Genomic DNA, 12,878 nt, shown 5'->3' on the forward strand with positions numbered 1-12,878 from the left:
TCTAGGGATCTCCTGGTTCTGCAGAAATACAAACGTTACAGATGAACTAGAAATGGCTGCCCACAGGACGTCTGAATGTATGCACCTGAGTGGCAGGGCTGCAGGGCTACAGGAACGTGCAGGTGGGAGACAGCAGATGCCCCACAAAAAGGGGAGGAACCCGCTCCAAACCCACACTGATGGGTGGGGTGGGGGAGGGGAGGCACCTTGGGAGAATCTCCTGACTTCACTTTTTCCGTTTTTCATCTATAAAATGGTGTGGTCATCATGATCTCATAAGATTTATACTGAAAACTTGGTGAAATTGGGTTTAAAAATGTTTGCTCTACTAGGATGTGAGAGAGAGCAGGCCTGGCACGCAGGAGGCTGAGCAAATGCGCGTCGCTGTGTGGGAGTGTGACACCCCACACGGGGCGTCTCTCAATTCTTGGACAACATCTGTTCAACTCCAACTTTCACATCAGATCTTCAAGTCTCACGATCTCCGTTTCTGTTGCCGAAGGCGGGCTGGCTGGGTGGTTTAAGGTCCCGGAGCCATCAGGCCTCGCCTTCAGATTCTGGGGTCTGGCTGGCCACACCACCGCCTCCCGCTTCTGTAGCAGCCCCTCCACACTGTGCGCTTTTGCCAACGCGCTGCATTAAACACCACCCTAATTCCACCTCTGGGCCACCTTCTGACCTGTGTCATTCCCTGTCGTGCCTGGCACCCAAGACCTATCCACCCTGGCCTCCAGAGGAAGTTTCAAGCTCCTCTTTCTGGAACCTCCCTTGACCTCCCAGATGGCCCCGAACCCCTAACGGAAGCCCCCTTGACTCATCTCACTGCTCCGTACTGGGCATCACTGGTGAACAGGCCTGGTCCTCTGGGTATTGGTCCCAAGGCTGCACTTCAGATGGGTGTGTGTGTGTGTGTGTGTGTGTGCGTGCGTGTACCCATTCAGCACTGCCCAGCCCCTCCAGGTTTCTCAAGGGCTTGGCCTGCTCTACACTTTCCCCGCCTCTCAGTGCAGGGAACCCAGGACGAGTTCCTGCAGACAACATGGGACCTCTCTGGCCCAGGCTGCTGCTCCCTGCACCCTCTCAAAGGCGGGGCTCCACGGTGCTGCTGTCCAGACAGCTGTCACCAGTCTTCATCCACTGCAGCGAGGGCCTGGCTCCAGCAGTGTCTAGTGGCCAGAAACTGCCCCCAGCACCTAGCAAATTCCTATGCTTGGCACGACCCTGGCAATGACCTCCCTAGCCCCCGAGGCAGACTTCCAGCAGATTCCACCAGGGCAGCCCCTAAGTACATTTTCTGCCATCCCACAATCCAACGTTGTGCCCCCTGCCATGGGTCAGGGGTGGGTGGGGGGCGCTCTTCCCTGAGTGGTAGAACTCGTGTCTCAGAGCTGGGGGTAGTGGCTGTCCCTTCCATCATCAGCTACTCCTATCTATCTAGCTATAAATATACAGATACATATATATACATATACATATGTACACGCATGTGTACACACACACACACACACACACACACACACACACACACACACACATATATATATACGGATCAAACCATCTTCCCCACTCAATCTCTTGAGTAGCTAGGACCACAGCTGCACATCACAATATCTGGCCTTTTTTTTTTTTTTTAAATGGGGTTTCCCTGTATTGCCCAGACTGGTTTGGAACTCCTGGCCTCAAACAATCCTCCTGCCTCAGCCTCCCAAAGTGCTGGGATTAAGGCGTCAGCCAATGTTCCCAGCTCCTATACACTTCAGAGTTCTCCTCTTTAAAAAAAAAAAAAAAGATAACAGCTTTATTGAGATATAACTCACATAACATTACTTCTTACAACCCAATCCCCAACTGAGAATTCTTCACATCAGACTTTCCCTGACAGAGTTTGCGCGGTTTCTGCCTCCTGACTAGACCCTGCCGGCTGCACCGAGTTCCTGCATTAACGCCACGGCCAGCTCTTCTCCTTAACCTAAGTGTGGCGAATCACTTCTAACTTAAGTGATTTGCAAAGGCGCCACCATTTCCAACTGATCATTCGTTAAACCGGCAAAATACTGTATTTCACAGAAGTCGGTGTACAGATTACTATCGGTTCTTAACCTACCCCAGACAACCTAACTCGATATTATAAAAACTCATTTAAATACAGAGGACTTAAATGTTCTCGGCATTTGTGGCTTTTGAATTGCTGGGGTTTAAAAGTTCCGAGACTTACTTTATTTTCAGTGGGGTGGCTCATAGATTTCAGAATATAATGCATGAATGGGAATTTAGGTACCAAAACTGTCTTTGGACATTTTGGGAAAGAGAAAAAAAACCAGAAAACAGGGGGAAGGGAGAAGGTAATAGGGACCAGAATGTGCACGCAGGTGAAGAATTTTGGTGCCGATAAAGCAATTTTTAAAAACACCCTCAGAATTGTTTAGGCTGTTAATCTAGCCATTTTGACGAGATCATGGCTCAAAGCTACTTCCTCAGCATTCCCAGGGCCCTGAGAAGGGGGACGTAGATGTGTCTATCTTCAGCCATCCCGAGTTTTCAACATCCAAGTATCCAACTTAAAAGCAGCTCGTTTAAATAAAGTACCACCGAGCTCCGGAGTGCCGCAGTTATTGTTTTGGGGTAAAGCGGGCGGGGAGGATTTCAGGTATGACTGGATTCAGAAGGTGAAGATCAGAAGGTGGGAAATGAGGAAGTTATTTTGAGAGTTCAGGAAGGAGCTAAGTCTGTGGCGCTCCCCTACCCGTCACGCCAGGTGCGCACGCTCTGCCCTCCGGTGCTCAAATTCTGGTGTGTTTTCCACGTTGTCTGAGGTGTCACCAGTTAGACATTCATCTGCATTTTTTAAGTGGCACTCACCCTCTGTGTGCATGGCTGCTCCCCTCGGAGGTGACAGGTGCCCTTTGAGCTGTCAGCCCTCCGCCTGCCCTAACTCTAGCTGAGACCTCGGGAACTGAGGGGGTGCTGTCCCTGGCTGATGTGTTACTTCACATCCCTGCAGAGGAGACAGGGTCAGGCCTAGGGGAGAAGCTGGGAGTGAGGTCAGCTCAGGACCATGACATACTGAAGAGAGAAGGGGGGCACGAGGACCTGGGGTGGCAGCGGATGGCACCCACGCTTATCACCAAACCCTGAAGCACCTGCTGGGCTGTGCCTCGAGGGGTCCCTAACTCTCTCACCAGCTCTCCTGATTTAAATGAGGGCACTCCCTAAATAACAAAAACAATACTATTTTAAATTTTTATGTCTGCTTTGCCTTATTCCAAAAAGATTTGAGGCAGCTGACAAAAATACACTTGGCATAAAAGGAGGTTAAAAAAAAAAGTAAATGAGGAAATCGCGGCGGAAATCAGCTCGGGTGGGACAATCAGGCAGAAGCTTGTGGGCAGGGACACCTGCCGCAGGTGGGCTGGGCTGGCGGCGGCAGCCCCGGGTGCGGAAGACCTGGCCTGCTGACAGTGTGTCAGGCACCTCTCCCTGTGACAGTGACGGGGCCTCCAGTGCAGAGGCGGGGATGCTAGAGCCCCCACCATCCTGCCTGCCCGGTGAATCACTCACCCCCACTCCCCGCAGTGCCCTCGCTAAGGCCTACAGACGGCAGAGCCCACTGCCCCAGGGAAGCCCAACGAGCGGGTACGGAGGCGGAGGGGGGGGCACTGTCTGACAGAGGAGGAAAATCCCAGCAGTGCCCTCCCTGTGACCCGGAGGCCCCTCCAGGGCAGGCCGACTCAGACCTGCTCTCCGGGCTGGGGCAGGGCTGGGAGAAGGAGCTTTGGGAGGAGGAGGCCCGGGCCAGGCCCATTTCCTTCTAGGGTCTTCCCGATGTCTGAGGGCTCCTGCCCCTGTCACTTCACCTGGCATTAGCACCCGCACCCCTGGCACAGACCTGGTGGGTGCGGCCCTTTCTCCCTGGGGCAGGGACAGAGGTCAGGCAGCCAGATGGAGTCAGTGGGGAGTGCAGCCGCCAGACCCGCTTCCCTCCAGCCTCTCGCCGCTCCCCCTACTGCACAGGCCACTGGAGGCAGGATTCAGTTACGAAGACCTGGTGCTGGACCCAGACACCCTTGAGGAGAAAATGTTCCTGAGCAGCCTGGTGGGAACAGGCCGTGACTCCTGCCGTGCTGCCATTTAGTGAAGCAGGGAAACGGCTAGTACCTCTTGACCATCAGCTGGTCATAAATGTTCCTTGTACCTTTACAGGAACAAATACCACATTCTGAGAAACTTAGACATGCACAAGGGAAATCAGAATCAGAAAAACTGAGCCCTGCTCCCCACAGTCACAGGTGGGACATGGGCCCAGGTAGGTCAGGGGTCCTCTCAGACCCTCAGACTCGTCTACTAGGAAAAACAGCCTGGCCTGACAGAGGGGAAAATGCAGGTGCTCTGAGCCCCGGAAGGCCGTCATGGGGACACTGTGTGGCTGCTGCGATGCCTTCGAGGCCCCGGAAACGTGGGTCACTTACGAGCTCCGAGAAGCCGCGGACCACCTGCCGCCGCTTCAGGTTGGTCTCCCCGTCCAGGTTGGCGGTCTCGATGTGGCACAGCCCGTCGGGGTCGCTGGAGGACAGCAGCAGAATGTCCGCAGGGATGATTTCGTTGCAGCGAAGACGCACAAAGTCTCCCACGTGGATTTCTTTCCAGAATCGGTTCACGTACTTCTTTTCTTCCCTAGAAAAGAGAGTCTGATGAACAAAACTCACGGGACTGTGGTCATGGCTGGATCTGGGTGATGGGCATGTGGGGCTCATTTGGCAATTCTTTCTACTTTTGCATAAGCTGAAAATTTTCATAATACATAAGTGTTTTAAAATGAATATATGTCTGGGCGCAGGACTCACGGCTGTAATCCTAGCACTTTGGAAGGCCAAGGAGGGTGGATCATGAAGTCAGGAGCTGGAGACCAGCCTGACTAACATGACGAAACCCCATCTCTACTAAAAATACAAATATTAGCTGGGCGTGGTTGCAGGTGCCTGTAATCCCAGCTACTCAGGAGGTTGAGGCAGGAGAATGGCCTGAACCCGGGAGGTGGAGGTTGCAGTGAGCTGAGATCGCACCATTGCACTCCAGCCTGGGTGACAGAGCGAGACTGTGTCTCAAAATAAAAGAAAAAAAAGAGTATTCATACCACTGAAGACCACTCAAAGTAAAAGAAAGAATATTCATAAAGGCCGCATATTGTGCGACTCCATTTACATGAAACATACAGAACCAACAAATACGGAGACAGAACGTGGACCCTGGCTGCCAAGGGCTGCGGAGAGGGAGTACGGAGTCTCAGCCTAACGGCAGGAGGCTTCTTTCTAAGAAGATTCCAGTGTTCTGGGATTAGTGCAGTGACAGTTGCACAACACTGAATGCACTTGAATTTTTCACTTTAAAATGGTTAAAGTGACCACACCTAGGTATCCACTCAGAAGAGCTGAAAGCCGTGAGCAGGTATGGCAAGGCAGTGTTCACAGCAGCAGCACTCGGAGCTGCCAGGAGGTGGGACCGTCCAGGTATCCATGAATGGGTCAGTGGTGTATGACACGGAGCTGACGTCATCCAGTCATAAAGGAAATGCTGTCACACCGAAGACACTGTGCCAGGTGGAAAGAGCCATTCACAAAAGGACAACTGTCATCCATTCCTCTTAACACGAGGCAGCTGGAGGGGCAAAGCCAGAGACGGAAAGTGATGAGGGGCTACCAGTGGCTGAGAGAGGCAGGATGGGGTGTCACCTCAGACACAGAGCTGCTGTTTGGGGTGGTGGAAAAGCTGTGGAAAAACACAGTAGTGACGACTGTACCACATGCTAAGTACCACTGATCTCACTGAATTGTACACGTAACTGTTTTAAGTATGTTCATAGAGACTTAAAATCCAGATTATTTTAAGTATACAATTAGTATACCTAACGATTATGTCGTTACTTAACAATTACATTAATAATACAATTGTATACTTAACAATTACATTGTTAAGAACAAGTACATTGTTAAGTATACTTAAGAAGTGTATACTTCACTATTTTAACTACAAATAGTTAAAATGGCAGATTGTATGTGCATTTCACAGTTTAAAAAACGTGAAATGGTTAAAATGTTAAATATTATATTTTGTGTGTTTCATCACAAGAAAAGAAAGTAACAATTAAAACACATTAAGCCATGGGAAACCGGGCCTAAAGTGCAGCAGGGTTGCTGGGTGCCATGGCTCACACCTGTAATCCCAGAACTTCGGGACACCGAGGCAGAAGGACTGCCCGAGGCTGGGAGTTTTAGACCAGCCCAGACAACATAGTGAGACCCCATCTCTACAAAAAAAAAAAAAATTAGCTGGGCATGGTGGAATGAGCCCGTAGTCCCAGTTACTTGAGAGGCTGACGCAGGAGCTTCACTTAAGCCCAGGAGATCAAGGCTGCAGTGAGCCGCGATGGCACCACTGCACTCAGCCTGGGAGACAGAGTGAGGCCCTATCTCAGAAACAAACACCCTATCCTCTGGGTGATACTGTACAAGAGTAAAAGGCACTAAACACATTTCCTGCTAACCATAACCATCTCACTATTCCTCCCTCCCTATGCCCCCCCATAAAGCTCTGCTCTCACCCGAGTTCCAGGGAGCAGGGAGTCTGGATCTGGAGGCAGACTGTGTCGGCCGCATCTGTGAGCGGCCTGAGCCCTGGATGAGAAGCATGGAGAGGCTGCAGAGCCAGGAGGTCACGTGCCCGTTCCCTCACTTCTACTTTATTCCCCTGTGTGGAGTTGAGGGACCCCTGGCAAAGTTCAAGGGGTTCCTAGGAAGCCATGGGCTGCCCTAGATTCTGAAGAGAGAAGTATCCCCTTTCATTTTAAACTTCTATTTTCTTAAATCCTCTAATTCAAGATCCTCCAAACCAGTTATGCACAAAGTATAGCTCTAAGATCCACTCTGTCCTGGAAAACAAGGCAAGCTACCACCACTAGAGGGCGCCCTTTGGGGCTGTAGAGTCAAGTCCCTCAAAGTGGCCCCAAAGTTATTCTTTCCGCGCTAACCCAAGCATTCCTCAGAGCTGCTTCTTCCGCTGTGACCAGCTCGGTCACCTGCTGGCCGTGTGGCTCCAGCACGGTCAGTCAGGGAACCCTGGGATCCTCTGGCCATGCAGAGGCTCGTGCCTCAGGCCCCAGCCCCAGGTCTGAAAGGAGGCAGGCAGTGGCCCCCAGCCCCGGGCCGTCCAGCCTGTGACGACTTCATGTCACTACAAGCTTCTTCATCCTTATTCCTTCTGATGAGCATCTGCTAGGCTCCTACAGAGGACATGAAGCCATTGGAAAGGGCCTGTCCCTTTGGAAGAAAGGTTTCCAACACTCAGTCACCATTTGGTCACAGAGGAAGGCTTTGGCAGATGGGGTTCCCAGGAGAGCGGGCAGTCCTGGGCCTCCCCTGGGGAGGAGGAGAGACACTGCTTTTTGGCCGTGAGGCGCTGTCTCTGTTCAGTTTATGTTAGCTACCTTCAATGTATAACCCCATCCAAAATAAAGTCGGTTTCCATCTGCTGTGTAATCATAAAACATTGGCTTGCCTGCCCCATGCAGGAGGCTTTTACAACAGGAACTTCAGGGGAGGCATCTGGGCTCTGAGGGAGATCTCCCCCTGGGGAGCCTCTACACGTGGAGAGACTGGGGTGCTGCATGGACACCTTAGGTCATTCTTCTGGTTTGTGGGGTAAGGGGGGTTTCCTCCTCAGCTGCAGAAAGGAAGGATGCTGGCTTCTAAGAAAAGGCCCTGGCCTGGCATGGTGGCTCACACCTGTAATCGCAGCATTTCGGGAGGCCGAGGCAGGTGGATCACAAGATCAGGAGTTCGAGACCAGCCTCACCAACAAGGTGAAACCCCATCTCACTAAAAATACAAAAATTAGCCGGGCGTGGTGGCACGTGCCCATAATCCCAGCTACTTGGGAGGCTGAGGCAGGAGAATCGCTTGAACCCGGGAGGCAGAGGCTGCAGTGAACTGAGATTGTGCTACTGCTCTCCAGCCCGGGAGACAGAGTGAGACAAAGAAGAAAGAAAGAAAGAAAGAAGAAAGAAAGAAAAAAAGGAAGAAAGAAGGAAGGAAGGAAGGAAGGAAGGAAGGAAGGTGGGGGGGAAGGAAAGGGCGCTGCAGTGCAGGCCCCTCATTACTGCAGCAGACCAAAAAGGCAGGCGATGCCTCGGGGGCCCAGATGCCATGATCAGTCCATCTGGAGCAGCCAGCGTGGGGCCTGACCACACCCACCCTGCCATGTCCGCACCGGCTGCATCTCCCCGATTTGTACTCTGCTTATGATATAAACACGGACATGTGTTTGTATTTCTATATGCGTAGCCCTCCTTTCCATATGGGGATATGATATTTTTGTTTCCACCCTCTCCTAATGTTCCCTGAACTGTGTCCCCAGAGACTATTTGGAGAGAGAGGCTCTAAAGAGGACTCAACTCAGAATGAGGCCACAAGGCCAGGCCCAAATGCAGTGTGACTGCTGTTCCTGTAAGAGAAGGAGGGGGCAGGGCGTGCACACAGCTGTGAGCACAGGGAGAACGTGGCGAGGGGACAGGCCTCAGGAGGACCCGTCCCTGCCCATACCTCGGTGTCAGACTTCCGGGCTCCGGAACTCCGAGGTCACACATTCCTGCTGGTGAAATCACCCAGTCTGTGGTTCATTGCCGCGGCAGCCTGAGCTGACGAATACACTTAGTAACATGCATTCTTGTGACTCTGGCTGGAAGGAGCAGCTCACAGGCTATAGTGACAGAAACCGAGGGGCAGGCAGAAGCAGTGGGTGGCAGGACAGGCACCTCACCTTGCAACTTATCCCCATGCACGGGTTCTGCATCCCCCGAGACAGAAATCAAGCTCACCGGCAGCGCGCCCTGACACCAGCCTCTCAACCACGCCCTTCTGGAGGCTTTTATCACCACGGACTTCAAAATAGAGGCCGGAAGAAAGACTGGCTGGGGAAGTCGGCCTGTGCCACTGAGGAGGACATCAGGGAGCGGGGGTCAGGGTCTCCGGCCCTGGTGGCTGGGGTGGTAGCACCATCTACCTTGCCCAGTGGCAGGGTGTGCCCTGAGAAGAGACAGTCCGACGGTGACCAACTTTGAGTTCATGAAACTGGTGGGGCTGGGCGGGTGGGCTCTCGGGATATGTCTGCAGCTTTGAAGACAAAGGCAGATGGAGACAGAAATATTTGCTGGCCGTAAGCACAGAGGTGACAGCCTCCCCCACTGTGGACGTCGTCCACGAGAGCACCAGGGAGGGCTGTGGGGAGAAGCAGAGCTGAGGGCTGAGCACAGGCCAGGCAGGCAGGGTTGCACCCAGGCAGGGAAGCCGGTGGAGTGCGGGGGCGGAGAGGCGCCATGCCAGCACACAGCAGCGGCGTGAGCCAGGGCGGACCACAGGGGGCAGGGTGGGCACAGGGTTCCTGGGCACCCGCCACCTCCGCCAGCAGCCACAGGTCTGTCTCCGCACCTCGGCCTTCACCTCCCATGGCCGAGTGAACACAGCTGGAAGGACACCTTGAATGTGTGCACGTCATCACCGCAGTTTTACTCCATTTTTGGAGACAGAACTTTCAATGGCACATCCATGAAGATAGAAGGTCCTCTTGTTCATCATTCGGCACATTTTTTTTTTTTTTGAGATGGAGTCTCACTCTGCCGCCCAGACTGGAGTGCAGTCGCGTGCCTCAGCTCTCTGCAACCTCTACCTCCAGGGTTCAAGTGATTCTCCTGCCTCAGCCTCCTGAGTAGCTGGGACTATTGGCACGTGCCACCATGCCCGGCTAATTTTTTTATTTTTAGGAGAGATGGGGTTTCACCATGTTGGCCAGGCTGGTCTCGATCTCTTGACGTTGTGATCTGCCCGCCTTGGCTTCCCAAAGTGCTAGGATTACAGGCTTGAGCCACCGCTTCCAGCCTCTCAAGCACATTCATGCCCGGCTCTAGCGAGACAGCATAGTCCTTTGAAAGACAGAACTGTTCTTCAGAAGTGAGCGCCCCTACGAAGGCCATGGACGACGATGAGCTTGGGACAGGTCTTGAGGCCACAGCAGCAGCAGCTCTAGATGCTAAATTCCTCTTAGCATTGAGACATCATCAACATCTTAATGGTAATAACAACGTTAAAACATCAGCAAAGCTGCGCTAGATGTCCTATTACGACCCAGGTCTGCACGGAACGTTTCACGGTCTCTAGCTCAGCGAGCCCTCCCACGATCCTGACAGCATCTTCCCACTCACAGATGTGGAAGCCACACACGGAGAGACTGACCTCCCCAAAGTCACACAAACCTGGGTGAGTCCAGGGTCTGGGAAGCCTTAGAGAGATTTGGTTTTGAAAGCACACCTGATCCAGTAGTCTAAAGGAGGAATATCACATGAAGACTGTAAAATGCTAAGCAAAAAAAAAAAAATTCTCCCATTTTCCCCTTTTAAATTATGCAGCTCAGAGACAAATGTGATTAAATATCACTATCCTGGAGAAACGGTGGGGGTCTGGGGCACGGTGGCTCACGTCTATAATCCCAGCACTTTGGGAGGTTGAGTTGGGAGGATCCTTTGAGCCCAGGAGTTTGAGACCAACCTGGGCAACCCCATCTCTCCAAAAAATACAAGAATGAGCCAGACGTGTCGGCACAGCTTGGTCCGAGCTCCTCAGGAGGCTGAGGTGGAGAGTCACTTGAGTCCGGGAAAATTGAGGTGGCAGTAAGCCCCGATTGCACCACTGCACTCCAGCCCGGGTGACAGGGCAAGACGCCTCAAAAAAAGAAAAGAAAAGGAAGAGGTGGGAGGAAAGGCAGACAGTTCCAGATGTGTGCGCTGTTTGACACAGACATGGCGTAACACGGTTCAGTCCAGTTGCCAAAATCACTGCCTATCTGCAAACAACGGGAGAGGGCTTGTCCAAGATCAGGAGTCACCACACTGTGGTTCTTGCTACTGGGAAGTGCCCCCACATCGGCCTTAGTAGATTGATAGGTGAACTCCTCTCTCACTGGGGCCACCTGCAGCCGGGACCATCTGAGCTGTGGCTACCAAGGACACTGCCCTCCCCGGAGCTCACCTTGGGGACGTTCCTCTGGGCTAAACAAGCTACTGAGAGTTTCCGCTAGGGCAGGGGAGCTGTTTATTCTCCTGGCTTCCGGCTGATTCAGTACCTTTGAGAGGAGCCCCCAGTGTGGGCAGGGCACACCTGACACTTGAGGGGCCCCAGCTGGGCCGCCTGACAGGTTCCTTCTGCACAAAGCTGCCCTTTCTCACAAAACCCCTCCTGCAGGAAACACATGTGAGCAGCACCAAACAGCTGGCTTTGGAATGATCAGCAATTAACGAGGCTGCGCCACATCTGGCCGCTGCTTTCATTTAGGGTCACAAAGCCACGGTGCACACAGTCTCAAGTGCGCTGATGACTCACCCCCACTAAGAGCGGGCGCCGTCCCAGAAGCCTGGACTCTGAATGCCTGGGTTCCTGACATGCAAAACGGGGGTCTACAGTATGGCAACAGTCTCCCCCAGCAGGCACTGACCCATTTCCCCAGAGCCCCCGCCCCCGTCCCACCCACTTCAGGCTCTTTGGCTGTCAACTGTCAACAGTGGCTGTTCAGTTGAGTGAGAGGCCGTGGTCACTATTTTGACGTCACATCTCCTGTTTTCTTTTTGAACATGGTTTTTCATCACTATTATTGTTGAAGTGTTTGATTTTGACTAATAAAACCAGAAATAGTACAAATGAGCAGTGTGTTCCATCTTACATTTGATTTGTGGTTTGGAATTAAAACGAGCTGTTATTTTGATTATTAGAAAGATGGTAAAATTGCTCACAGGATTTCCGTGTAATGGAGAACACGGACCGTACTGCGTGAGGTGTGGTAGAATATAAAATAGGATTCATTCTGTACTATCTCATTGGCACAGAACAATTAATCCCTATAAAGAGAAAGTTCCAATTAAACCTGTGTTACATCTGACTAAACCTAGAAACATCTGGATGCTTTGTGCCTTCCAGATAAAACAGGTGATGTGTTATTTTGTGGAGTTTTTTGTTTGTTTTTGAGACAGGGTCTTCATCCGTCATTCAGGTTGCCGTGCAGGGGTGTGATCATAGCTCACAGCAGCCTCGAACTCCTGGGCTGAAGGGATCGTCCCTCCTCAGCCTACCAAGTAGCTGGGACTATAGGTGTGCACCACCACACCCAGCTAACTTGTTTTTTATTTTTTGTAGAGACGGGGTTTCATCATGTTGCTCAGATTGGTCTTGAACTCCTGGGCTCAAATAATTCTCCTGACTCAGCCTCCAAAAGTCCCGGGATTATGAGTGAGCCCCCACGCCTGGCCAGAAACATTTCTCAAGAAAAAGAAAGACATGTTAATGAACCTAACATGCAGGCCGACTAGACTGAGACCTCCCAAGTGAGGTCAGCCTGGGGGACTCCTTCAGCCAACTAATGGGAGAAGCACGTAACACTTAAACAAACAGCGAATGTGAAAGCAGGACATGGCGAGGCCAGCCCTAGATGGGAGGATCACCACGAGACAGCCAAGAATCCTGTGGAATCATCATTAGTGCCAAGGCCCGATGTCTTGGGAATAAGAAAAGCCTTCATGGAATTTATTTTTCAGATGGTGGACAAAAAAAAAAGAAGTGTGCTTATGTGTGCATGAGAGACAGAAAATAATTTTACATCACTTTAAAAAGACCAAACAAGACTCTAAAATTACCCCAGATTTAATATATGCTCATTATACAACAGGCAGAGAAGCAGAAAGCCCAGAATGCCAGAAACAGTAGCTTTAAAGGGTTCTCAGCCATTGGTGCTGTTGAGATTTGGAGCTGGATATCCTTGGTGGTGGACAGCTCTGGGCTCTGCAGTTC

General features: G+C 51.9%; 1 protein-coding gene across 1 annotated transcript in view; it reads right to left on the bottom strand.

The window, feature by feature from the left end:
- The window catches only part of LOC105715299 (phospholipid-transporting ATPase VA-like), a 96,800-nt gene that overhangs the window by 30,969 nt on the left and 52,953 nt on the right, over positions 1–12,878 (bottom strand). Inside the window, exon 2 of the mRNA XM_064367758.1 lies at positions 4,467–4,671. Coding sequence (XP_064223828.1) covers positions 4,467–4,671 — 205 coding nt within the window. The remainder of the gene's footprint in view (positions 1–4,466; positions 4,672–12,878) is intronic.

The sequence above is a fragment of the Aotus nancymaae genome, unplaced genomic scaffold (assembly GCF_030222135.1).
Source record: "Aotus nancymaae isolate 86718 unplaced genomic scaffold, 86718_ANA_hifiasm-v0.15.2.pri h1tg000075l, whole genome shotgun sequence".
In the NCBI taxonomy this organism is placed as follows: Eukaryota; Metazoa; Chordata; class Mammalia; order Primates; family Aotidae; genus Aotus; species Aotus nancymaae.